Source organism: Ascaphus truei, chromosome 6, assembly GCF_040206685.1.
Source record: "Ascaphus truei isolate aAscTru1 chromosome 6, aAscTru1.hap1, whole genome shotgun sequence".
NCBI classification, from domain to species: Eukaryota; Metazoa; Chordata; class Amphibia; order Anura; family Ascaphidae; genus Ascaphus; species Ascaphus truei.
In genome coordinates, this window is record NC_134488.1 from 84937320 (window position 1) to 84961518 (window position 24199).

Sequence of the window (24199 nt, forward strand, 5' to 3'; positions counted from 1 at the left end):
GAATTGCTGTTCAACTGAATTGGCCGGCTTCGCCGGCCAATCAGTTTCAAACCAGATCAAAATAGATCCCCTCTTACAGAGGTAAAAGGAAGTGTTCACAGTGTAGTGTAGGACCTGCATTAATTTGGTTATACCTTGGCGTTGGTATGCAGGCTTATGACGCTTTGGCCAAAGTGTTACCTAAATATTTAAGTATTTATTATTATTATTGAAGTATTTTACTTTATACTTTTTACCATATATGTTTTGTCAATGGGATGTAGCATTGGGCCTGTCTCTTGTTTTATACTGATTCAAATCTGTTCTCTTCCTCCAGATGGTCATTGGAATCAACCCCCAGGCAAAGGCCCGAGAGTCTATCCTAACTCTTCCCCTATTCCCTGGTGCAATAGGAGGTATAGTCCCACTCCCCTTAGGGAGGGGATGGAAGGTGGTCAGAGCCCTGCACACACGCTTCCTGGAACTCTCTCTCAGGGGAGAGACAACTAACTAAATTTGACTGTGCATCCACTTAAGAACCCTGGGGAGGGTCCCAGGTCTGAGCCCGATTGGGCAGAACACAGACCCTAGGCCCACCTCTCCCTGTCACTCAAGGGAGCTGCTTACTGCAGGGGAAACCCCGGATTGAGTCTAACACTGACTGCGCTGTACCAGGATTTACATGTTAGGCAGGTCGGATTAGTAGCCAAAAAAAAGACCTGGCTTCACTCTCCCCCTGGGGGAATCTCACGGACCCCACTGACTATCTAAATTTGTGTACCATCCTTCAACTGGACAACCTGGAACAAATGCATAACCATTGCACTATAACATTTTATAGGATACCGTTGATAGTATATGATTATAGATCCCTCCCATAACGTGGAGAATCCTTACCCCTCTAATAATAATTATAAGGGTCAGGCTTTTTAACTAACCTGCCCTCATAATCAGGAACTGTGATGAGTACACCCTTTTTGGACCCCGCTCAAGTCGATACTCTACCCGGTCTAGGTACCTTGTGGTACCACCTGTAGTGCTGTGACTATTGTGAGCATTGAGAGCATTGGTGCTGATTTCCTGCAGCCTTTCCCCCTATTGAACACTGTCTGTGGAGGTGGTTTGGCTATACGCCGCAACTGCAGACAGCTATTGGGACTTTAAGTAACTGTGCGCATGTCAGTGAAGTCATCTGGATGCGACGTGACCAGCGGGTCTGCCAGCAGAGCAACAGTAAGCGTGACGGCGGCGTCTGAGCTCTGAAAGCACACTGTGGAGTTTCCAAATTGGGATCCAGCACAGAGGGAGAGATCAAGTTTCTATCAACGCTGTTTGTTGACTGCTCTGTTGTGAGTAGGATTCCAATTTTTACATCACCGGATGGGATCTCCACAGTCCATGTACTCCATGTTTAGTTAGACAATTGTTTTGTCTTTTTATAGGTTGTTTATTCTTAGCAATAAAAAGTAACAGTTTTTTTTCAGCTATTCTGTGTTATGTGAGTGTGTGGTTATAAGTTGTTGTGGTCATTTTTACTTATATTGTTTTATACCAGTGTTGCACTATGATTTTTCTCTTTGTTTGTTTTCACATGTCATGAGACATCAATCAAGATTCATCTGGTCATTGATTGGACACTAAGGACTGGTCTGATATTTGATCTGTGATCACTTTAGGTGGTATATGGTAAATCTAGGCACCAGTTATATTGTGTTTTTTACTGTTAGTGGATATATCAGATTCAGCCACCACCCTAGAGCATACGCCCGATGTCTCTGATTGTGTGGACTTGTCTGACCCTTCCCCTGCGAAAGTCAAGTAGTCAGCCCACCTCCCTCCTTCAGGATATTCCTCCTTTGAATTCACCCAGCCTCTCCAGTCCTGAGAGGGTTTAGCTCCTTTCTTGTTGCCCCGGGCCCAAGTGGTAACAGTCTTAGGCCCGGCAACAGGTCTAGGAAGGTCAATGTTAGTGCGCCTACCACGGCCGGTCACCGCCAGCAACTGGTGCTTCTCAGGGACCGTAGGTCCCTTATGCACTCGGCGCGGTCGTGGTGTTGCTGTAGTATGAGATCAAATGGAGCGATACTCACCGGAGCGGGCATAATCGAGTCTTCCTCCGCCCCGGCGATTGCCTCCACGGTCACATCATCCGGCCGCACCGGATGTGCATCGATATCCTCTGGTTGCACTGGAAGGGTGTTGTCGTCCTCCACGTAGGAACTACCGGCTGGTACCTCTTCACCAGATTCCTCCACTGAAGCCTGGAGGGTAGAAGCAATGTGATCCGCAATGCTCCGCTGGCTCCTGGCAGTTACGTGGTCCTCTCGGTCAGAAGCAGACACTTCAGATGCCATCTCTCTGGGAGCTGCCACAGCCTTGGCGCTCCTCCGCTGTTCGGGATGCATCGTCGCTCGTGCTGATGTCATTAACACGGGACTCTGCTCCTGTTCAGTCAGGCAGGTAGGCTCTTCTTCTGCAGCCGCGCTTGAGTATCACCACGGATCGCCTTCCACCGCCTGATGATGGATGGGACTCGCCCCCAGGGGAAGAGCACCGGGACACCTCACCGTCACTGGCGGTGACTTGCAGGTAGTGGTCCCATTCCTGCGCCATCAGCAGAAGTGCCCCAGCCTCCTCCCGGGCAGTCACCTTACCCAGTAAGTCTTTAACTGTAGCAGCAACCACGACACACTATTCCTTTGGGGTGTCTGCCCTCGAGGTCGCAGTCCATGTCGCACTCTTGCAGAAAGGCTGCATCTTTTCTCCTGAATGACTCTGTGGAGGTGTCTGTCGAATTACTCTGTGGAGAGGGGGGGGTTGGGTGACTCATGCGCAGTAAGCAGCTAGCTCCCATCTCAAAGAGGCTTACAGTACACACAGGCGCAGTGAGGCGATTGACGCTCGGCTAGGGACGGATTAAAAACACAATGACTAACTTCAGAAAATGAATGACTCTGTGGAGGTGTCTGTCGAAAAGAGTTTGTGTGTGCGTGGGGGAGGGATGAAGGATTAGTTGTGCTGCAGTTCAAAGAAATTACATACTGTAGAGTAGAGTACAGTAATTTCAAAAGGCAGTTCATCATAATAATTTGATCAATAAACCCCCAAATACAACCCCCAAATACAGTACATAAAAAGCAAGTCACTTTATCTCCCTGTGCCTCAGGCACCAAAAACATACAGTAGATTGTGAGCTCCACGGGACATGGAGGGACCTGTGCCTGCAAAATGTCTCTGGAAAGCGCTACGTATACTGTAACTAACAGCGCTATACAAAAACATGCTATTATTATTATTATTATTATAATATCAAGGTGATGCTCTGTGCAAATCAAATTCGAGAAGGGATTTTCTAAAACGTTGCCGTGAACAAAGCCTCAAAGCTCCCGTCTCAAAGAGAACTACACGCAGGCGCAGTGAGGCTTTGTACTGTAGCTCGGCTATGAACGGATTAAGAACACAATGGCAAGATTCAGAAAATTAACTAGAGGGTGGGGTTGGGTGACTCATGCGCAGTAAGCAGCTAAGCAGCTAAATCGCTCTCATCTGAAAAAGGATCACACGCAGGCGCACTGAGGCTTTGTACTGTAGCTCGGCTATGGACGGATTAAGAACACAATGGCAAGATTCAGAAAATTAACGAGAGGGTGGGGTTGGGTGACTCATGTGCTGTAAGCAGCTAAATCGCTCTCATCTGAAAAAGGATCACACGCAGGCTCAGTGAGGCTTTGAAGCTCGGCTATGGATGGATTAAGAACACAATGGCAAGATTCATAAAATTAATAACTCTGTGGAGAGGGGGGGGGGGTTGGGTGACTCATGCGCAGTAAGCAGCTAGCTCCCATCTCAAAGAGGCTTAGAGTACACGCAGGCGCAATGAGGCGATTGACGCTCGGCTAAGGACGGATTAAAAACACAATGACTAACTTCAGAAAATGAATGACTGTGGAGAGGGGGGTTGGGTGACTCATGCGCAGTAAGCAGCTAAGCAGCTCCCATTTGAACAAGGATTACACGCAGGCGCAGTGAGGCTTTGAAACTCAGTTTTGGACGGATTAAAAACACAATGGCAAGATTCCAAAAATTAAAGACAGCCGCATGAAGTTCAAAGCTAAAGACATACTTTAATTTCAAAAGGCAGTTCATCATAATAATACACCCCCAAATACAGTACGTAAAAAGCACACAAATCAACCATGTGCAGTCAAACGCACAGGGTCGCAGACAAAAGCTACTGTACAGCACAGATTGAATATCGTAATACAGTAAGGATCTCATCCTACTTTCAGTGTCTCCTCTGCTAACACCTCCTCCTCTATTGATATCTCTGTGGGGGTACCCCAGGGCTCTGTCCTGGGACCTCTTCTCTTTTCTCTGTATACACTCTCTCTAGGTGACCTAATAACATCTTTTGGGTTTAATTATCACCTCTATGCTGACGACACACAAATATATTTCTCAACACCCGACCTTACACCTGCTGTACAAACCAAAGTTTCTGAATATCTCTCTGCTATATCTTCCTGGATGGCCCTCCGCCGCCTTAAACTCAACATGGCTAAAACAGAGTTCCTCATACTTCCTCCCAAACCTGGCCCTACTACCTCCTTCCACATTACTGTTGGAACTACGATCATTCACCCAGTAGCCCAAGCACGCTGCCTAGGGGTCACACTCGACTCCTCTCTCACATTCGCCCCTCACATTCAAAACATTTCTAAAACCTGTCGCTTTTTCCTCCGCAATATAACTAAGATACGCCCTTTCCTCTGTTGCTCGACTGCTAAAACTCTGACTCAGGCCCTCATTCTTTCCCGTCTTGATTACTGTAACCTCCTGCTGTCCGGCCTTCCTGCCTCTCACCTGTCTCCCCTACAATCTATCCTATACGATGCTGCCAGAATCACTCTACTCTTTCCGAGATCTGTCTCAGCATCTCCCCTCATGAAATCCCTCTCCTGGCTTCCGATCAAATCCCGCATCTCACACTCCATTCTTCTCCTCACTTTTAAAGCTTTACACTCTTCTGCCCCTCCTTATATCTCAGCCCTAATTTCTCGTTATGCACCATCCAGACTCTTGCGTTCTTCTCAAGGATGTCTTCTTTCTACCCCCTTTGTATCTAAAGCCCTCTCCCGCCTTAAACCTTTTTCACTGACTGCCCCACACATCTGGAATGCCCTTCCCCTCAGTACCCGACTAGCACCCTCTCTATCCACCTTTAAGACCCACCTTAAGACACACTTGCTTAAAGAAGCATATGAATTCTATGCTATTCTGAACACATGATACATAAAGCTTAGCCCCCTACAGACGCACTTACCAGAACTCCCTCCTACTGTCTCTGTGTGTTCTCTCTACCTACCAATTAGACTGTAAGCTCCTCGGAGCAGGGACTCCTCTTCCTTAATGTCTAAAGCACTTATTCCCATGATCTGTTATTTATATTATCTGTTATTTATTTGATTACCACGTGTATTACAGCTGTGAAGCGCTATGTACATTAAGGGTGCTATATAAATAAAGACATACAATACAATACAATAGATGGTTTTTGCAGGCTTGTGGAGAAAAAAAAATGACAATAAATTTTTTTTTTCACTCAAGCAAGCAGTGGTGGGCGAAGCTACAGGCGCATGCAAATTCACCGGTGTTAAATACCCAGGACATCACACCTTAAGAACCAGGGGACCCCAGAGCTAAAAAATAGCATGTCGGCTTTAGAGGACCCCCATGATTCAAATAATGTACACAAAATGAATATTGAAAATCGATTGGGATTGCGGCTTTAACCGTTTCAAACCTGGCATACATGATTATATACATTACTTTGTATTTAGATATATCAATTTCAAAATATAAGCCGGGTCTGAAAGGCCGTAGGAAGGGCATTCGAAATGGACCATCGTAAGGAAGTCTACTTTGTGACAGGATGGAGCCATCATTAGTGTTCACCAGACTGTTTAATATTATTATAAGCATACTATAGACTCACCAGAAGCTGTGAGGGTATCTTTCTTCTTTCTTTTGTGCTGGTGATGGAGAAGGCCCCCAATAGGCAACAGTAAGAACAGCAAAGCACCAATAACTATATACATTGGCGGATCTAAAACAACAGTACAGAATATAATGTCTCACTCATCTTTTAGATACTTCTTTCTCTTATCACATAATCTACAACTTTCAGCTATTTCACACAACGGATATTGAGGAATTACAGAACCTTGTTTAGAGTGTTGCATTTGTGTTATCTAACAGTGTACGTGGCATGACACTAATTCAACTTTCCATAGGCTCATAGACTTTAATTACTCCAATTTTGCCCGAGGTTCACTTTTACTTTTTCAAATATTGCAGAAAACCACTGCTTTTACTAATAGTAAACTCTGGTAATTGTCAGTGTATGCTGCATTAAAGAAATGTTGCAACAACATATCTTCAAAAATACTGCAATCTATATCAGTAATTTACTAAAGAATGTAAGTATTTTCATACTTGTTGGTAATAGGTTGTTGGCCCCTGAAAGGGCTTAAAACAGTCAAATATATTATTTGCAATTTTCCATATAGTAATTAGAGCAGGTTCTCAATTATATTACATAGTTACATAGTAGATGATGTTGAAAAAAGACATGCGTCCATCAAGTTCAACCTATGCTAAATTTAGACGACAGATACTTTATCCTACATCTTTATTTACAGTGTACTGATCCAAAGGAAGGCAAACAAAAATCCCCAGTGACATATCATCCAATGATATTTCATAAGGGGAAAAATAAATTCCCTCCTGACTCCAAGAATTCAGGTATACAGAGCGCACTGTCCCAAAAGTTTCTTATCTCCTCTGAATTGTTGTTATCTCCCTGCAGCTCCCATTCTCCCGTGATCAGCAAGGTCACTTAGATACATATAAAAAAAAAAAGAGGTGCAATAAAGAAAACAAAAAGCAAAATGAGTACTAGTAAAGTCATATTTATATAAAAAGCACACTTGGTGCTTACAACATTTAAAACATAAATAAGAATCAATATGAAAAAAAAACCATAAGTGTTGTGCACTGAATTTCGAACAACCACAGAGGATAGGATCCTGTCAAAACAAGACCACTCAAACCCAAAGGAGTCCCAGATCTAAACAAGGGAATCAGTTCTATCTGCAGATGGTGTATGCAAACAACTGAGCTTGGGGTTGATATCCAGCATTGTTCACACTGACAGTGTGCTGCTTGGTTGGCTTCTTAGCAATGACCTGGGTATTTTCCTGATTGGCAAGTAGGCATAGACTTGCTGGTATTTAAACCCCACATCAGGATACTTTAGACCACCCCTGATGAAGCACTATTGGTGCGCGAAACGCATAGAGGTGACGTCATTACGAGCACGTGACCCTGTGATGACAGAGATTCGCAAGCTGCCATGTACCTGTTTTTATTACTTCACGGGGATATCAACCCCAAGCTAAGTTATTTGCATACACCATCTGAAGATAGAAGTGATTCCCTTGTTTAGATCTGGGACTCCTTTGGGTTTGACTGGTCCTGTTTTGAAACAATCCTCTGTGGTTGTTAGCAATTCGGTGCACAACACGTGTTTTTTTCATATTGATTGATTCTTATTTATGTTTTAAATGTTGTAAGCACCAATGTGACTTTACTAGTACTCATTTTGCTTTTTGTTTTCTTTATTTCGCCCCTTTTTTTTGGTTTTATATGTCTCCAAGAATTGGCAATCAGATTACTCCGTGGATCAGCATCCTTCCCTTGTTTACTTATTTGGTATATCCCTGTATACCTTCCCTTTCTAAAATGATGCCCAACCTTTATTTGAACAAATCTATTGTATCTGCCATCACAGTCTCCATGTGAATGAATTCCACATTTTTACTGCCCTTACTGTAAAGAACCCTTTCCTTTGTTGCTGGTGAAAACTCATTTCCTCCAACCTTAAGGGCTGACCCACGAGTCCTTTGTACTGCCCTTGGGATGAATAGTTCTTTTGAAAGCTCCTTGTACTGTCCCCTGATATATTTGTATATAGTTATCATATCCCCTCTTAGACACCTCTTTTCTAATGTAAATCTAATTTAGCTAGCCTCTCCTCATAAGTTAGATTGTCCATCCCCTTTATTAATTTGGCGGCTCTTCTCTGCACTCTCTCTAGTTCCATAATGTCTTTTCTAAGGAGTTGTGCCAAAATTGTACTTCATATTCAAGGTGTGGTCTTACCAATGCTTTATAAAGGGGCATAATTATGTTTACTTCCCTTCCATCCATTGCCGGTTTAATGCAAGATAAGATCTTGTTTGACTTTGCAGCTACTGCATGACTTTGGGCACTATTGCTAAGCCTGCTGTCTACCAGCACTCCTAAATCCTCCTCCATCAAGGATTCCCCTAATATATCCCATTTAACTTGAAAGTCGCTGTTTATTCTTGCTTCCGAAATGCATAACCTTACATGTATCTGTATTAAACCTCATCTGCCATCTACCTGCCCAAGTTTCCAGTCTCTCCAAGTCCTTCTAGAGAGAAATTACATCCTGCTCTGATTCTACTACCTTACACAATTTAATGTCATCAGCAAAGATGGAGACTTTGCTCTCGATGCCAACCTCAAGGTTATTAATAAACAAGTTAAAAAGCAGGGATCCCAGTACCGATCCCTGAGGTACTCCACTCACGAATTTAGCCCAACCTGAAAAAGTGCCATTTATGACAACCCTTTGTTGTCTATCCTTCAACCAGTTTTCAATCCAGGTGCATATATTTGTATTGAGTCCAATTTGCTTTATTTTGAACACCAACCTCTTGTGTTGAAACGTATTTAGAGCCTTTGCAAAATCTAAGTAGACCACATCAACTGCATTACCCTGGTCTAAATTCCTACTTACCTCCTCAAAGAAATAAATAAGGTTAGTTTGACATGATCTATCCTTCATAAATCCATGCTGACTATTACTAATAATGTTGTTTTCCATTAGATATGCCTAAATATTATCCCATATTAAACCTTCAAGTATCTTCCCAACTATTGAAGTCAGGCTTACAGGTCTGTAATTCCCCGGTTGTGATCTAGCTCCCTTTTTAACTATAGGCGCCACATCTGCTTTACGCCAATCTTGTGGTACTGAGCCTGTGGAAAAGGAGCCCTTTAATATTATATCACATTGATCCCTTTTGGCCCTCTCATGTCGCTGGAGCACAGCCTATCAAGTTTACGCGCTTTTTTTAAACAATACAAAGCCGAAAGAAGAACACTGGGTGTAGATAAGTATGTGTAAACACATAATTAGCATAATTAAAAAGTACTGGTGTTCTAGGCTTATAAAAGTAGTAGTATGGTAAGTGTATACATACTTGGAGTCACTGATGCACACAGCTTTGCACAATCTTCGTGTGTTTCATTATCACATTGTTTCCGAAGTAATCTTAAAAAAAAAAATAAGAATTGCAAGGGTTCATTGAACTTAATTAAAAAAATCAATCTAAAAATGACATTTGCTAAAACACAGGAATGAGAATAATTGTTTTTATTATTATTATTATTATTATTATTAAGGTAGAACTAGAGTGTGTACGCTCAAATAAGCAACATTTTATAATACGTGGAAAATATTATTGGGAATCATATGTCTTTTCTGTGCTGGAAACTCTCAAACATGAGACAACACATTGATTTCAGGTAGCATGGCTCATTGGGAATATTATCAAGCCATGCAATGTTTCAGAACTGAGGTTAAATCAGCACTCCTATAGGATTTGAAGCAGGGTGTCTCAGTCTCTCATGTCATGTCATAACAATTAGAGTGAGTGAGGACTGAATCACTGTGAAATTTGTAAAAGAATCAAACAATTTTTTGTAGGTAGATATAATTATTTGTTTTTGAGGATTTTTACATGTTTTACACTCTTAGAAAGAGGAACGTTTGAATGGATTAAACAGCTGATGGCATTACATTGATGCGATATGAAGGTGAAACATTTGTACCGAGATGGTCAATGGGAAAAAAAAAGACTCCTGACCTTCTCAGCACAAACAGAGTGGAATTAGAAGCTGTACAATCAGTCATTCTTAATGTAGATGTAAATGTAAATATATATAGTGATAGCTCCTATGTGGTAAGAGGTCTAGCTGAACATCTGCCCATTTGGATAAAAAGAGAGAATTATTAATGGAAAAGGATAGCTAAGAGTTCAGGAAAATTTGCATGTGAATGGCAGTAATTGCAGACTAAGAATGGGTTAAAAATTCACAGGTTAATGTCAAAGGTGGGACTCCTCTATTGTCAGCTGTCCCAGTCCAGTACAATGCTGTCTGGGAAGTGAATTTGTTCTTGTGTTAAAAAAAATGCAACAGTTATATAAATGTAACATGGTCTGTATCTTCTGGCCTCTCTCTCCTCCCTGTCATGTAACTCCTAGCAGTCTAGGCTATGGCAGGTTAATCTATGGGCTTTTTGACCTCCCTCATGCCCCTCTTATGAGTGACAGAAGTATGGTGGTGACTTATGGCCTGTGTAAGCCTATCTGGTATGGTATAGACCATGATCCCGTCCCTTCTGGCTCCTCCTAGGAGGGAGTGGCAAATTTAGTCAGTCCTGCTCTGGAGGAGTAAGAGAGCAGTAGAGCTGTGAGTCTCTCCCATTGCGGGATGAGCGTGCTCACCCCCAGCCCTGTGGCTGGGAGAACATCTGATCCAACCCACAGTTGCCCTGTAAGATCAGGGGCAATCACAATCCAGAGGCCTGGGACCTCTGAGGCTCTGCATCGCTGTATGGAACCATCTGCAGAGGGTGCATGCCAATAAAGACACGTGTTCATTACACTCCTGTCTAAATATCAGTCATTTGACGCCACAGTCAAGGTATGGGGGGGGGGGGGGGCGTGACCCAGGAGCACAGCAGGCAGGGGGGCGCAGCCGAGGAAGTTTGTGCACCCCTGATCTAATTTGTTACTTGTGTTAACTGTTGACCTAGTATTGCATTGCAGGGGTGCACTGGGTTTTGGCGCCAGTCTTTTTAGAACACAGGGGGAGACAGAGTATTTATGGGTTGGTTGCTTAACTGTTTGCTGCACCTGAAAAAGACTCCTCTGAGAGCTGAAGCATTGAGTATTAAACTTCACTTTTTTTTGCTTACTTTGGAGTGCCTGTCCTCTTGTCCCTTTACCCATTCCACAAATGGTATGCACCCAGTTTCTTTTGGCCATTCGTGAGTGCGTGTGCGTGCGTGCGTGCGTGTGTGTGTGTGTCAGTCTATTTACATAATGAGTTACTATTATTCCATATTACAGGCAACATTTTGGAAAAGGCATAAAGTAAAACCTTTCTCTTCCTCTTATGATGGAAACGCTTTTTTGCTACTTACTGAAGATGGTTTGAATCGCTGAAGTTACCTCTTTGCATAGTTAATTATTATATACATGTTAGAGTAAAAGCAAAAATAGACATACTGAAGGCAAGACCGACATTCATTTTTGACCTCGTAGAATCCGGGTAAACATTGACCACACTCAGTGTTTTCAGTCTTCGAACCTAAAATGTATGGATGTAAGAAATTTAATTCATGGGCCACTTAGTGTTTTCACAATTATTTGTTCTGGTAGAAAAAAAAATGTTCTTGTGAGTTATAAAAACACATCATAATTTGCATGTTGGTTTAATGAAAGATTATGGCTATAACAACCTAATTTCCTCTGTTTTCATCAGAAACGGTTGTGGATTTCATGCAAAGTGCTTTTAAAATACTGCAATACTAATATATATATATATATATATATATATATATATATATATATATATATATATATATATATATATATATATATATTGTGACAAACGGCTTACTCAGGGGGCTCCGCCATCTGTCCGGATCCACTAGAACATGGTCTTTTAGGGTGAGTGAGATGAGGAGACATGAGACAAAGTTACTTTAAGCAGGCTTCTGCCTGGTTTATTCAGTCCCAGCACTGGGACTACAACACTTTGAAAACAATGTACAAAATAAACCCTGCTCAACTGAGCAATAACTAGACACAGGATCACCCTGACTAGGGTTGGGCAGCTTGCCCACTTCCAACAAATTAAATAGCAAACCAGTCAAAGATAGTACACAAATGATTTACCCTTTTAGGGGGAAGGGTTCTCCCTTTTCTGTTTGCTGGCAGCCTTCCTGTCTCCAGGCTCTTGGAGAGAGAGAGGGGGGAGGAACGAGGAAACCAGCTTTAAATACATGTTTTTCTAATTATCAGGACAGGTGACAGAAATCAGGCAGCAGACAAACTCTTGTCTGGATCCCTCATCCCCCTGTTCCAGCACCTGTAAAACTGTTGGATGGAGGACATCCATTTTGTGGCTGCACTTTCCTGCCTAAACAGGATAGAAGTTGTCCAGTATCCTGGGAGCCCTATATATTGAATTTATTACCATTCCCTGGTCACAATATGTACACAAAAACTATATATATATATATATATATAATATATATATATATATATATAAATATATATATATATCTATATATATATATAGATATATATATATATATATATATATATTCACATGTTAAGTTATGGTGGGTGAAAAAGGCAACAAGAAACCTTTGCATATAGCAAATAAAAAGATGACTTGTGAGCACATTCACGTCTTAGGTATGCAACCCTGCCTTTCCCCATTATCACCTACCATACAGTGCTTTCACTGCAGCAAGGGATTCTGGGAAATTACGTGCAAATGAGCACACCGTGTCACCTTTTGCCTTAAATCAATTTTTACATGGAACCCTTATAAGCTAAGGCTTATTAAAAATGGATTTCAGGCAAACGGGGACACGGTGTGCGCATTTGCATGTCATTTCCCAGAATCCCTTGTTTCAGTGAGAGCACTGTATGCTAGGTGATAATGGTGAAAGGCAGGGTTGCAGACCTGTCTAAGACATGTGAATGTGATCACAAGTGATCTTTTTATTTGACAGAGATATTATTTTTAACTCTTCAAAAACGTTAGAAATCTTCTAATACAAATGTAGTGACTAGAAAGGTAGACAGAAGCTATTTAATTCATTACCTATATACATTTTAAAAAGTTATTACTGAATCACTACAAATAGAATAAAAATACAGATATTAAATATACATGGACAGCAAATCTGAGGCTCGATTTTATTTTTATAATACATTCTTCCAGGGATTTTATAAATAATGACTTGAAGAGTTCCTGTCTCAAGGGTGAATATATATGTACTTGGCAGTGGCAGAGCTCAAAAGAAAGGTTAGGGATTGTTAGTACTGCATTGCAGGGGCAGCCTATCATATGACGCTGTGGTGTCACATTGCCAGGAGGCGGCCCACTCAGAAAAGTTGAGGAGAAAATAGACACACACACCCACCACACCTACCTCTGCCAGTCCCACCTGCAATCCCACCTCTCCCTCCTCTTGTCGGCTGCGGGATACTTCTGACCAGAGTGGGCAGCTGGAGGGGGGGGGGTGAGTGCCCACGCTCCCTCGTCCAGATCCCCCCTCTGGTCGGGTGAAAGTTGGATCCTGGTGCCGACAGGAGAGAGAGAGGAGGGAGTGCCGGGCCCCCCAAGGCAGCCGCCTTGCCCAAATGCCAGCAGTGTGTAACTGTTCCCCAAATGCTCTCTCTATTTATGGGATTATGGTCAAGGCAAAAGCTAAATTATCAACAATACCCAGCTATGTCCACTGAGTGTCAGCAAAGATGCATGAAAAGACATTGAAGTAAAAAATCATGCCAGAATAAAAGTTAACATATTTTTAATATTATTTTTATTCTTTTTATATAATAAACTATTCTATTATAATATAATAAACTGTTCTATAAAATCTTTACATAAATGTTAATAACGTGTGGTCAATCTATAGGTTTTGTGTACTTAAAGTGGTCTTTTCAACTCCGTATTTAGAAGAGTGATCATGTTGAAGCTCACATAGACATGGGAGTGGGACACTGACACATTGGCCCATATTTACTAAATAGCACTAGAAGACACCTTACAGTCAATGTAACAGACCTGTGCATATTGAAGTAGATCATCAGCTATCTTACTTACAGTGCTTGATGACTTTTCTGTTCTGGCATTCCGTGCACATATGGCAGGGTCCATCGTTTCCTTTTACTTGATATGTTCCCTCTTTACAGCTACATTGCGTGTTACTGGTGGCTGAACAATTCTTCATTATTATCTGTGTAGCTGAAAGAAAAACAGTAAGGGGAGATTCACTAACCTCCTATACAGGATATCACACGTGATCCTGTGTCACGCCAGTGACCGTTAACGCAGGATTGTCATGTGATAACTTATATTGCATTGGCGTTTTACGTTAGGACAACTGAGTAACATTTGCCAGTACAGCTGTTTTAAAAAGGGTTGACATGATTAGGTTATTTAAACGTTCTAAAATCATTCATATAAAGTTAGTAGCTGCACCACTCATTTTAAGTCCATTTGTTTCAATGGGCTTATTATACACTGCGCTACACGGGCTTACTATAAACTGCATGGGTTTACTATACACTGCACTACATGGGCTTACTATATATACACTGCGCTACATGGGCTTAATATATATATATATATATATATATATATATATATATATATATATATATATATATATATATATATATATATATATATATATATATATATATATATATATATATATATATATATATATATATATATATATATATATATATATATATATATATATATATATATATATATATATATATATATATATATATACACATACACACTGCGCTACATGGGTTTACGGTACACTGCACTAGAAAGGCTTGATAATAAGCACTATATCCTGACTATAGGAGATTGACATAATGTAACTATTCTATCAGTCAATTTAATTTCAATTTCTCTCTAAAAACCTCCGTAATAAATATATGTATTTGTTTTAATTGAGTATCACAGACTAAACAGTCAAGGGACAGATCAACTAATCAAATTTGGAGTAAAATGAATACACAGTGATTGATGCATTTGCATCTGGAGTTTTATTTAGTGTTAAAGTACCAAGGGATTTTGCTGCAATATTGCCCTGTGTGTACCAGCGTGTGATTCAGGACGTATCAACAGAAAGAGTTAGTGTTGACTTAAGAGATGTACTGTACATATAAATGTATCATGTCATAAAATTGAAAAGACGACAGCCAATAATAACATTGGTAATATTTTCTGCTAAATGTTTCTTGTGTGGGAAAAAAACCTTTATTCCAATTTATTTTAAAGATGCAATGCCATGAAGTCAGTTCCAATTTTTATTTTTGGGGGGGCAAATTGTGTTTGTTTCCTTTTTCATCATTGCCACATATCTCGGAGAGAAAATGTCTGTTTTTGGAGTAACACTTATGAGTTAATAATTTAAGGGGGCTTTAAATGGCCTTTAATGACAATGTTCTAAGACATACTTTATAATTCCGTCCCCTTACCCAGTTCAACTTAAGAGCTGATACATCATTGTTTTATCAGTTAGGCAAACACACCTTATTTACTGCCAACAAAATAAATACGCATTGTAATGTATGTTATGAGACATTTGTTGTTTTTCTTCAGCATATGGCCCTAAATTTGGCAAACTTTTGAAACTCTTTTGATAGTGTTATAGAAGGTACTACATAACGGATTGCATTAATACTTCTGCATCTGCACCTGTATCACTTTCTGTGAGGATCACACAATAGTAATAAACAAAATATGTTTTGTCTTACCTGTATCACAATGTAAACAGCGTATACATTTATCTCTATAGCTAGGATATCCTAGGTATGTTCCAGAATCACAAGCTATGCAGGTGGGATCCTGTTCAGCAATTAAACATGCTGCTTGTACGTGTTCCCCTGAAACATATCAGATAGTGCAATTATTAAAAGAGCATGACATTTTGATGAAAGAATTCTGGTTTGTGAATATGGAACTCCGGTGAAGAAAATAACTTGATGCTCTAGGACAGCGGTTGCCAACTCCAGTCCTCAAGGATCACTAACAGTCCTGGTTAAGGCTATGCTCTCATTAGCCCAATCATTGATTTAAACACCTGTGCTCAAGAATTGGTATACTTTAAACCTGCACTGTTAGTGTCCTTGCGGACTGGAGTTGGCAACCTCTGCTGTAGAACACAGTTTTGCCCGTAAACATGTTACAAATAAGTGCTTTCAATAAATTAATCTCACTTCAAATGAGTGACATGAGACAGGGTGCAAAGAGAGGGTTTTCCTCCAATACATATGACTATAGCTCTTTATTACAGTAGACTAACAAGACAAGAAGATGCTACATTGATGGCCTTGGGATAAGAAAAAGATGATATGACACAATTTCTTATCTGTTAATGCTGAGAGATAGATGAACAGAAGCATCTAGAGCAATTAGTATGAGGATGGTGTGATTTTGGGGGCCAAATTACCTATGTTCAGGTGATGAATTCAAAATGAATTGTGTTTAAGAGGAAAAATGATACATCAGATGTGGCTGCAGAAGTGGAAGCATAGGGCTAAATCAGAAGGCTGTGGGAGAGTGTTTAATACAAAGGGGAAAGAATATGTGAAATATTGAAGTGTGTCTGAATCTAAGCAGGTGACTGAGGCACAAGGAAAGCCTACAAATGTGCAAACCTGTCCTGAGTCACTTTGCAACAGTTTTGTTCAAATGTCATTCACAAGACTATTTGTGGATATATGGAAAGGTTGCCAAATGTTGTTGGTAAAGTGTATCTTTGATTATGATCTTTCTATTTGGCTAAGTTTGATTTGTGATCCTCAGGAAGGTACTTAGATTGTAAACTCTTCAGCGCAGGGACTCCTTTTCCCATTGTTTTGTCTGAAGCACTTATTCCCATTGTGTTATAGTGTCATGATAATATCATGAGTTTTTGGTATTTTAATCCCTTCGGTGCTTAAGGGGTTAATTAGCTACAGCTGAAGTTAAAAATGCAATATATACAGTATGGGGTTTATGACAAGCACAGGCTTGTCACGGGTGGGTGCTGGGTTTCAAAGGGAGCGTAATTGGGGGTGCCTATCCTGTATAGGCTCACTTAAAAGGGTAGATGCATGGTCCCTGTGACAACTTTCTGTAAACATGGTCGCATTAGAGCAAGCTTCAAAGCATTCTCTGGAAGTGTTTTGTGGATGGCCAGGGGAGTGGCTACAGAAGGTATCAAACCAAGACTGACTTTATTAAAAATGAGAATATCCTGTGATGTCATCTCCTCTGCATAATAAAAGTAACAAATCTGTAACCATGTCACTGAGGGGCACGTTCTGATATCACACACGGAATGTGTAAGAGATAAGAGACAAATATTAAATTGTCGCTTAAATTTAGGATTAAGATAGTCATATCTAGTCTTGCTGCGTCCGCATTGAGTGCCTGAATGCATTGATGTGACTCATGTGTGTTTAAGTATTACAGAAGTGAAGTTATGAATGCGGGTATAGCCTTAGGCCCAGATTCAAACGTCTTTGGAAGGAGTTTTTTTTCTCTGTTGAAAACCGTCAATCTCACAGTTGATTTACGACAGGGGGTGGGTTTATGTGGCTTACATAAGAAGAAAGAATATTTATGTCTGAGCAAAGATTATGATGATGAGATCTTACCAGATGACTGTTTTGGATAAAACACGTAGATCTCATATTCTGAACCAGTGGCCTCTCTGGGGAAAATCTATGGCATTTGGTAATGTATAGTTTTTCTTTTCGGTTTATCATTTTATTTTAAGAAGCTGTTCTGCATTTAATTGTAACTGTATGTTTCTTGTAATCTTTTTTTTTCCTGTAACCTAAGCACTGTGTTTTATATATATTAAAACATTTAATAAGTAATGCTTTGGGCTCTGAATGACCTGTTGTATGCTCTGGGGAGGGTATTTACGTTTTCAGACACATTTTGCTACAACTGATTCTTGTGTGTTAAGGTGCATAATTTTTCTATAATAAACAGGGACCTGGAAATATTAATTTGACATCTTTTGTTGGCATAGCTACCTCAGGTGGTGGCAGCGTATAGATATGATTTGCAATTGAGTAGGTGTTAATATTAACTCACTGGAGGTAGCTTGCTCAGGCGAAAGGTGAGTTGGCTAGAGTAGCTGTGTGTATTAACCCTGGTTGCACATCTAAGTCACATGCTCACTTGTGTGCTGTTCATGATGGTGGTATATTGGGATGGATTGAGGAGAGATATAACTATTTAAGGGACCTTTATGAAGGTGAAGGGTGGGGCAGTTTGCGAGCTGTGTTTTAATCCTCATGCTTTATGGGAGATATTGTCTATTTGAGGGACCTCTAAGGGGGTGAAAAGTGGTAGCGCTTGTGAGTGTAATAACCCTTGTCCTTTATGCAGGTCGCGAGCTCGCAGGGGTGCCGTACGTGACATAGTATTATGTCACTTGTATTTTAAAGTGCTATGTACCTGGATGGCGTTATATAAATAAAGATATACATACATACAATACCATACTACATACTTTTTCCCCCTATTTGCTGAAGAGTTTGTGCTGGAAATCTTCCAAATCTTCTAAATGTGGACCTAAGTGATTGTCTATTTTCCCAGCAGCGCCCAAGCCATATAATGAAATCACAGAGTCATAATAATAATTGATTGTTTATCATTCCAAACACACACACACGTCTTCGAACATGTTTTATTCATTGAATGAAAACTTTTTTTGCATTGATTTCTAAAGTGGGTTTTCACCTTTAGCACTCTGGGTTCCTTTTGCACTATATATTTTTCACTCTTCAATCATTGGCTAAGTACTTTTTTTTCTTTTGTTATTTATTCAAATACATAAAGAGAAAGAATCCTCGCACGAGCACTCTTCCTCCACTAAATGAAAAGAATAAATGTTTATTATATATTGTACAATGAGAGGAAATAAGAGGTTAAAACCTGTAGGTGCTAAGCACTTCTGCCGTTGGTACTGTGCCTAATGTAATTGAAACAGTGCCTAATGTACATGATTATGACAGAGTGCTAGTGTACTATGTGGATGAGAGCTCCCAGGGACTCCAATCAAAATTGCCCTCCAATATAAACCCCACCTTTTTATTGTAGTGGGTGGGAGTATTTGAACCAGGCTAATAGAGTGAGTACCACTGTCTACTGATCCTAAGAGTGGCATAACCTTGAGGTATGGACATGAACCACTGGGTGATAGTGTGCTCAATTGCCCAAATATACCTTCATGTATACCCCCACTATTTAGATATAAGTGATGGAGGAAGGAGAGTAATGGACAGGGTATACATACACAAGCTTGGTAAGAGGGAAAAATGAGTGGGGCAGAGGGACACTGGGGTAAGTAGAGATATACTGATCTCACTTACCCTGCAGCATGAGGTGCCTGCTCAGATATCTGGAGGGTGCCTTATTATGGTAAACACTGCACCCACACCTTAGTAAAACACATGTTGTGTGGTAAATCCAAACGGGGATTACCCACACAGCAAAGGCAAACCACTAAATGCTAGTTCCTAGCTTGTGGATGCCTCCTGAGGCCCACAAATTAGTTTAGCTAGCCCTCAATGCCCTAAAGTGGAATTACCACTGTACACGGAAGCTCTGTAGCCGCAGCCTAGCGCTGCGGTCGCACCTATGATGTCACGCGTTGCGTCATGAACACCAGACGCTCGTTTTGTCTCAGTGGAGACTTCGTCTGGGGTGGGCGGGCATTCATTCCCCTGCTCCCTTCATACCCACACGGCTGCCATGATTGGACACCTTGTCATCCAATCAAACGGCTCATCCCTGTCAGTGGGCGGGAAAAGGGGCGGGGCTAAAGTCCGTCCTGCACATCACTAAAAATCACCCCCTGGTGAAGCATCCAGGGCTGATTAATATAAAATGATAACGCCCCCTATGATATACACTCGTATGGAGGATAGAGAATCAAATAAAGTGTATTTTACGTTTCATACTTAAACACAAGGCTCAGTGTAAATGGAGGATGAGAAACCCTGCATTTTGGAGACTGATCAGTACAGCTAAATAAACAGATGTTGACAAGTTCTTTTGTTCACATATAGAACTGATGGTGTTAAGCATTAGTATACCAAACACTGTAATGAATCTACATGATTGTAATACCCTCTTGCATACAAATCAAAGTAAATACAACGCAAAGTGATGGTAGATAGTTCATAAAAATGCTGTATATCCATAGCCCTCATTGAGACCATGTGGTACCTGAGTGCCTAACAGATAAATCCATCTGGCTTCCGATCTTAGCAGTAGAGTATCCAAATCACCACTTCTTACCCCTAAAGTGATGTGGTCAATTCCTTGTAATGACATAGCGGACATATCACTATTATGAAACCTAGTGACATGTCTTGCAACCGGCGTGTCAATTGCATTCCTAATAGTGCCCACATCTTCTAAGACACGTCGTCTTAGTTGTCTGGTTGTCTTGCCGACATACTTCATTCCACAAATGCACGTCGCCCGATATACCACCACAACGATTTTACAATTTATGAATTTAAGAATACTGAACTTTCTAGTTTTATTCCAATTCCAAAATTCTTTTGATGGGTTCATGAACTGACACCCTTTAAGTGACCCACACGTATATGAGCCCGTAGTTTTCGTGTGTAACCATGTACGTTTCAACGGTGCCACATAGTGACTGTTGACCAGCATGTTCGATAAGTTTTGTGGTCTCCTGTATGTTATTGACACACTTTTGTTTAGTTTTTCCATGCGATCTCCATCCTCCACCAGGATGTGCCAGTGGCGATTGATGATGTCTCTAATGCTATGCCATTGTCTGCTGTATGTCCCAATTACAGTATACGTATTGGTTGTTTATCGTATTGTCTAGTTGTTTCTCTACCATACAGCAGGCTATTGTGAGCTGTGTTCTTGGCTCTCTGATATGCTTTGTTGATGCATGTTTTGCTATAACCGCGATCATAGAAATTAGATTTAATTTTATTAGCCTGTTCTTCAAACAGGGGTTCATTGGAACAGTTCCTTTTGGCCCTAAGGAACTGTCCTGTTGGGATCCCATTAATTAGAGATTGTGGGTGGTGGCTAGTAGCCAAAAGGAGGTTATTGGTCGCTGTGGTTTTTGTATGTACCGATGTGATCAGTGTACCTACTGAATTCTTCCTAATGACCAGATCCAAAAATGTGATCTGAACCAAATCAATTTCACTGGTTAGTTTTAGATTGTAATCATTAGTGTTCAATTTCTGAACAAAGGAGTGAGATTGATCTGATGTGCCAATCCAAAGGAGCAGCACATCATCATTGTAGCGTGACCACATGTCAATATATTGCGTGAATTCAGACAACTCGCTAGTAAAGACCTCACATTCCTCCCACCAACCCAGGTAGATGTTAGCGTACGTTGGGGCGCACGTAGTCCCCATTGCCGTTCCCTGGAGTTGGTTGTAGGTTTTGCCATTAAACAAGAAGTAATTATGTTTCAATAGATATTGTAGGAGGTCTATCACAAACTCATTGTGATTGATGAGATCCACCCCTCTTGCCCTCAAAAAATGTCTCACTGCCTGTAACCCCATCTCATGCTGTATACTTGTATACAAGGACTCTACGTCGAGTGACGCAAGGAAGGTGTTTTCAGTTACCTCCACGCCATCTAATTTACGTAGGATATCAGTTGTGTCCTTTGTATATGAGGGAAGGTTAGTCACGAAAGGCCTGAGAATAGTGTCAAGGTATTTACTTGCTTGTTCCCCCAGTTACCCGATGCCCGATATTATCGGCCTCCCTGGGGGTTTTAGAGGGTTTTTGTGCAACTTTGGTATTGTGTAAAATGTTGCTACCTTTGGGTGCATGACCATTATAAAGTCAAACTCTTTTTGGCTTATTACTCTATTGGTCAAACCCTGTTGCAGAATGGATCTCAGGATCTTACAGTATGCTAGGGTGGGATCAGATGATAAGACCTCATAACAGTTTCTGTCCCCTAAGAGTCTCAAGTTTTCTTGGATATAATTTACCTCATCAAGGAGAACGATATTGCCCCCCTTGTCGGAGGGCTTTATAACTACTCCTTTCATATCCATTAACTCTTTAAGGGCCTGTGTCTCATCCAAACTCATTGTTAGTCCCCCCTCTTTTCTGCATCTGTTCCAAGTCATGTGTTACTAGTGTAGGGATGTGGTAGGAACCTCATGTGTGTTTTCGGTGGGAGTGTGGCAGGTTCCGCGGCGGCCGTTAGTACAGGGCGCCGCCATGTTGTTGCGCAATCTTGCAGAGGGCACTGAGAGAGTGGGAAGGTCGCGCATGCGCAATGGAAGCGCGCGAACAATGGGCCTGTAAGAGAAAGGCTCCGTTGAGGAACTACAGCTCCCATGAGCTCTAGAGTGGTCACCTGATGTGAGGAGCCAATCAGAAGGCTAGGATTACGGGAGGAGGAAAGGGAAGCGTGGGGGAGAGACCACGCTAGTCAGAGGGGATCCGGAAGGTAAAGGAGGAGGTGTATGCGTGCAGGGGGTCCGTGACCCGCCTGCATAGGCTAGATTTACCCCGCAGGCCCTTAGGAAAACCCCTGAGCCACAGTAGGTTGCTGTGCTGCAGGGACGCCCATAGTGGTAGCGATCAGTCACCTTACTGTGTAGACAGCTAGGGACAAGTGTGCGGAGCAGGTTTGCTGGTGAGCTGCTTGGGACCAGACAGCTGCACTGCGGACATCAAAGACAAGCAAGGATTCGTCTGATCCTTTTCGAAGTGTTACCGGTCACCGCCGTGACCAGAAGGTATTTACAGCAAGTGCACCAACACCGGTCAACAGGCGCTGATCCCGCCTTAGGCGTAACTCTTTGGGGACACTAGTGAGTGGCCAAAGGCCTTATACACGGAACACCCCTTTCTATTAGTGCAAGGACACGGTGTGTGGGGCACGCGGTGATGGGACAAAGACATACTCATTAAGAGCGTGGCTGAGCCACTATTGTACAGGACAAAACTCATTAAGAGCGTGGCCGTTTTAAGGACATTATCATTTAGCTGAGTTAAGGTTATATTGCGTTCTAGGTTATGTGTTGGGTTATAAGCTGTGTGTGTGATAATATGATAGAGTGCTAAGATATCGTGCATAATAGTAAAGTTGGTTGCATCCCATATGTGTGTGTATATGTTTCTTGCCCAGGGGAATCTCACATCACGGGGATCCTGGGTAAGTGGAGGCGCTACGCTAATTAGGTATAACCCCAGGCTCCCAGCTAGCGGAGGCTCAGATCTCCTGGAGCCGCAGTTACCAGTAGTCTCTTTAGAGTGTCAGAAAAAGGGCTACACTAGCTTGATGAATACATCAATATTTGAACTGGTACTGAGATGGGGAGTAAATTTGCTTTTAGGGCCAAGGTTGGTGAAGGGGCCCTATCCTGACTCCCTTCCGTTATCATTAAGCAGCGAGATAAGATCCTTTAAAATTAAATTCATAAGTCCATTTCATTTAAATTGGCTAATTCTTCAATTTTATTAAAATCATAAAGAAGCAGCATTGCTATGTAAGCACACCAGCTGACCGGAGGGGCTGTTGGGTCTTTTGTGCTCTGTGGACACACTGGTTCCTGAGTTATTCCCATTTTTTGTGCAGGTAATATGTTGTTTTTTTTTTTTTTTTTAAACAACTACAATATGGCCGCCAGGAAGCCATACTTATGACATTGCAGCTTTTATTGGCCGCCAGAGCATGACTGGACCCTGCAGCTCTGTGTTTTTATCCACTGGTACAGTGGAGAATATCTCAGGAACCCGAGGTGCACAGAGGTCAGAGGACCATGTTTCAGGCACTGTAAAACAAAAAAATAAGCACAAAAAAAACTAGCAGTGCAGATTGCTACTTTAAAGGGAAAGATGAAAGTAAAATGGAGCTGAATGAGATTTTTTTTTTTTTTAATCAGTCATTCGTTTTAAAATGATTTAAAACTTGATTTCCATGGTAAAAAAAAATGTTGGCAAGTTTTTACAATCATTAACGAATGTCATTTAGTGACCTCACCTACTCTGAACGATCCCAGACTAAGTGAAGAGGAAACACTATGAAATACTGTATGTCTGCCGTGAGAAGAGCTCTGAGATTAAATCTAATCTATGTACAGTATGAGTCAAGTATAAAGGAAACAATTTCTATAGGAATTAAATGTCACTGCATAATCACTTCAATCTTAACGAGTCTTGCGGCAAATGTATTGCACGTGACTCATGG

General features: G+C 41.3%; 1 protein-coding gene across 2 annotated transcripts in view; it reads right to left on the bottom strand.

The window, feature by feature from the left end:
- The window catches only part of TNFRSF25 (TNF receptor superfamily member 25), a 79416-nt gene that overhangs the window by 19732 nt on the left and 35485 nt on the right, over positions 1–24199 (bottom strand). Inside the window, exons 1-6 of one of the 2 annotated variants that reach the window (XM_075604973.1) lie at positions 19344–19621; positions 15726–15854; positions 14047–14187; positions 11427–11508; positions 9333–9403; positions 5975–6085 (exon numbers count right to left, since the gene is read on the bottom strand). In XM_075604973.1, coding sequence (XP_075461088.1) covers positions 5975–6085; positions 9333–9403; positions 11427–11508; positions 14047–14187; positions 15726–15854; positions 19344–19353 — 544 coding nt within the window. In that variant the 5' untranslated portion in view covers positions 19354–19621. Of the gene's footprint in view, positions 1–5974; positions 6086–9332; positions 9404–11426; positions 11509–14046; positions 14188–15725; positions 15855–19343; positions 19622–24199 lie in introns of those variants that run through there. The other variant, XM_075604972.1, reaches the window with a different exon arrangement.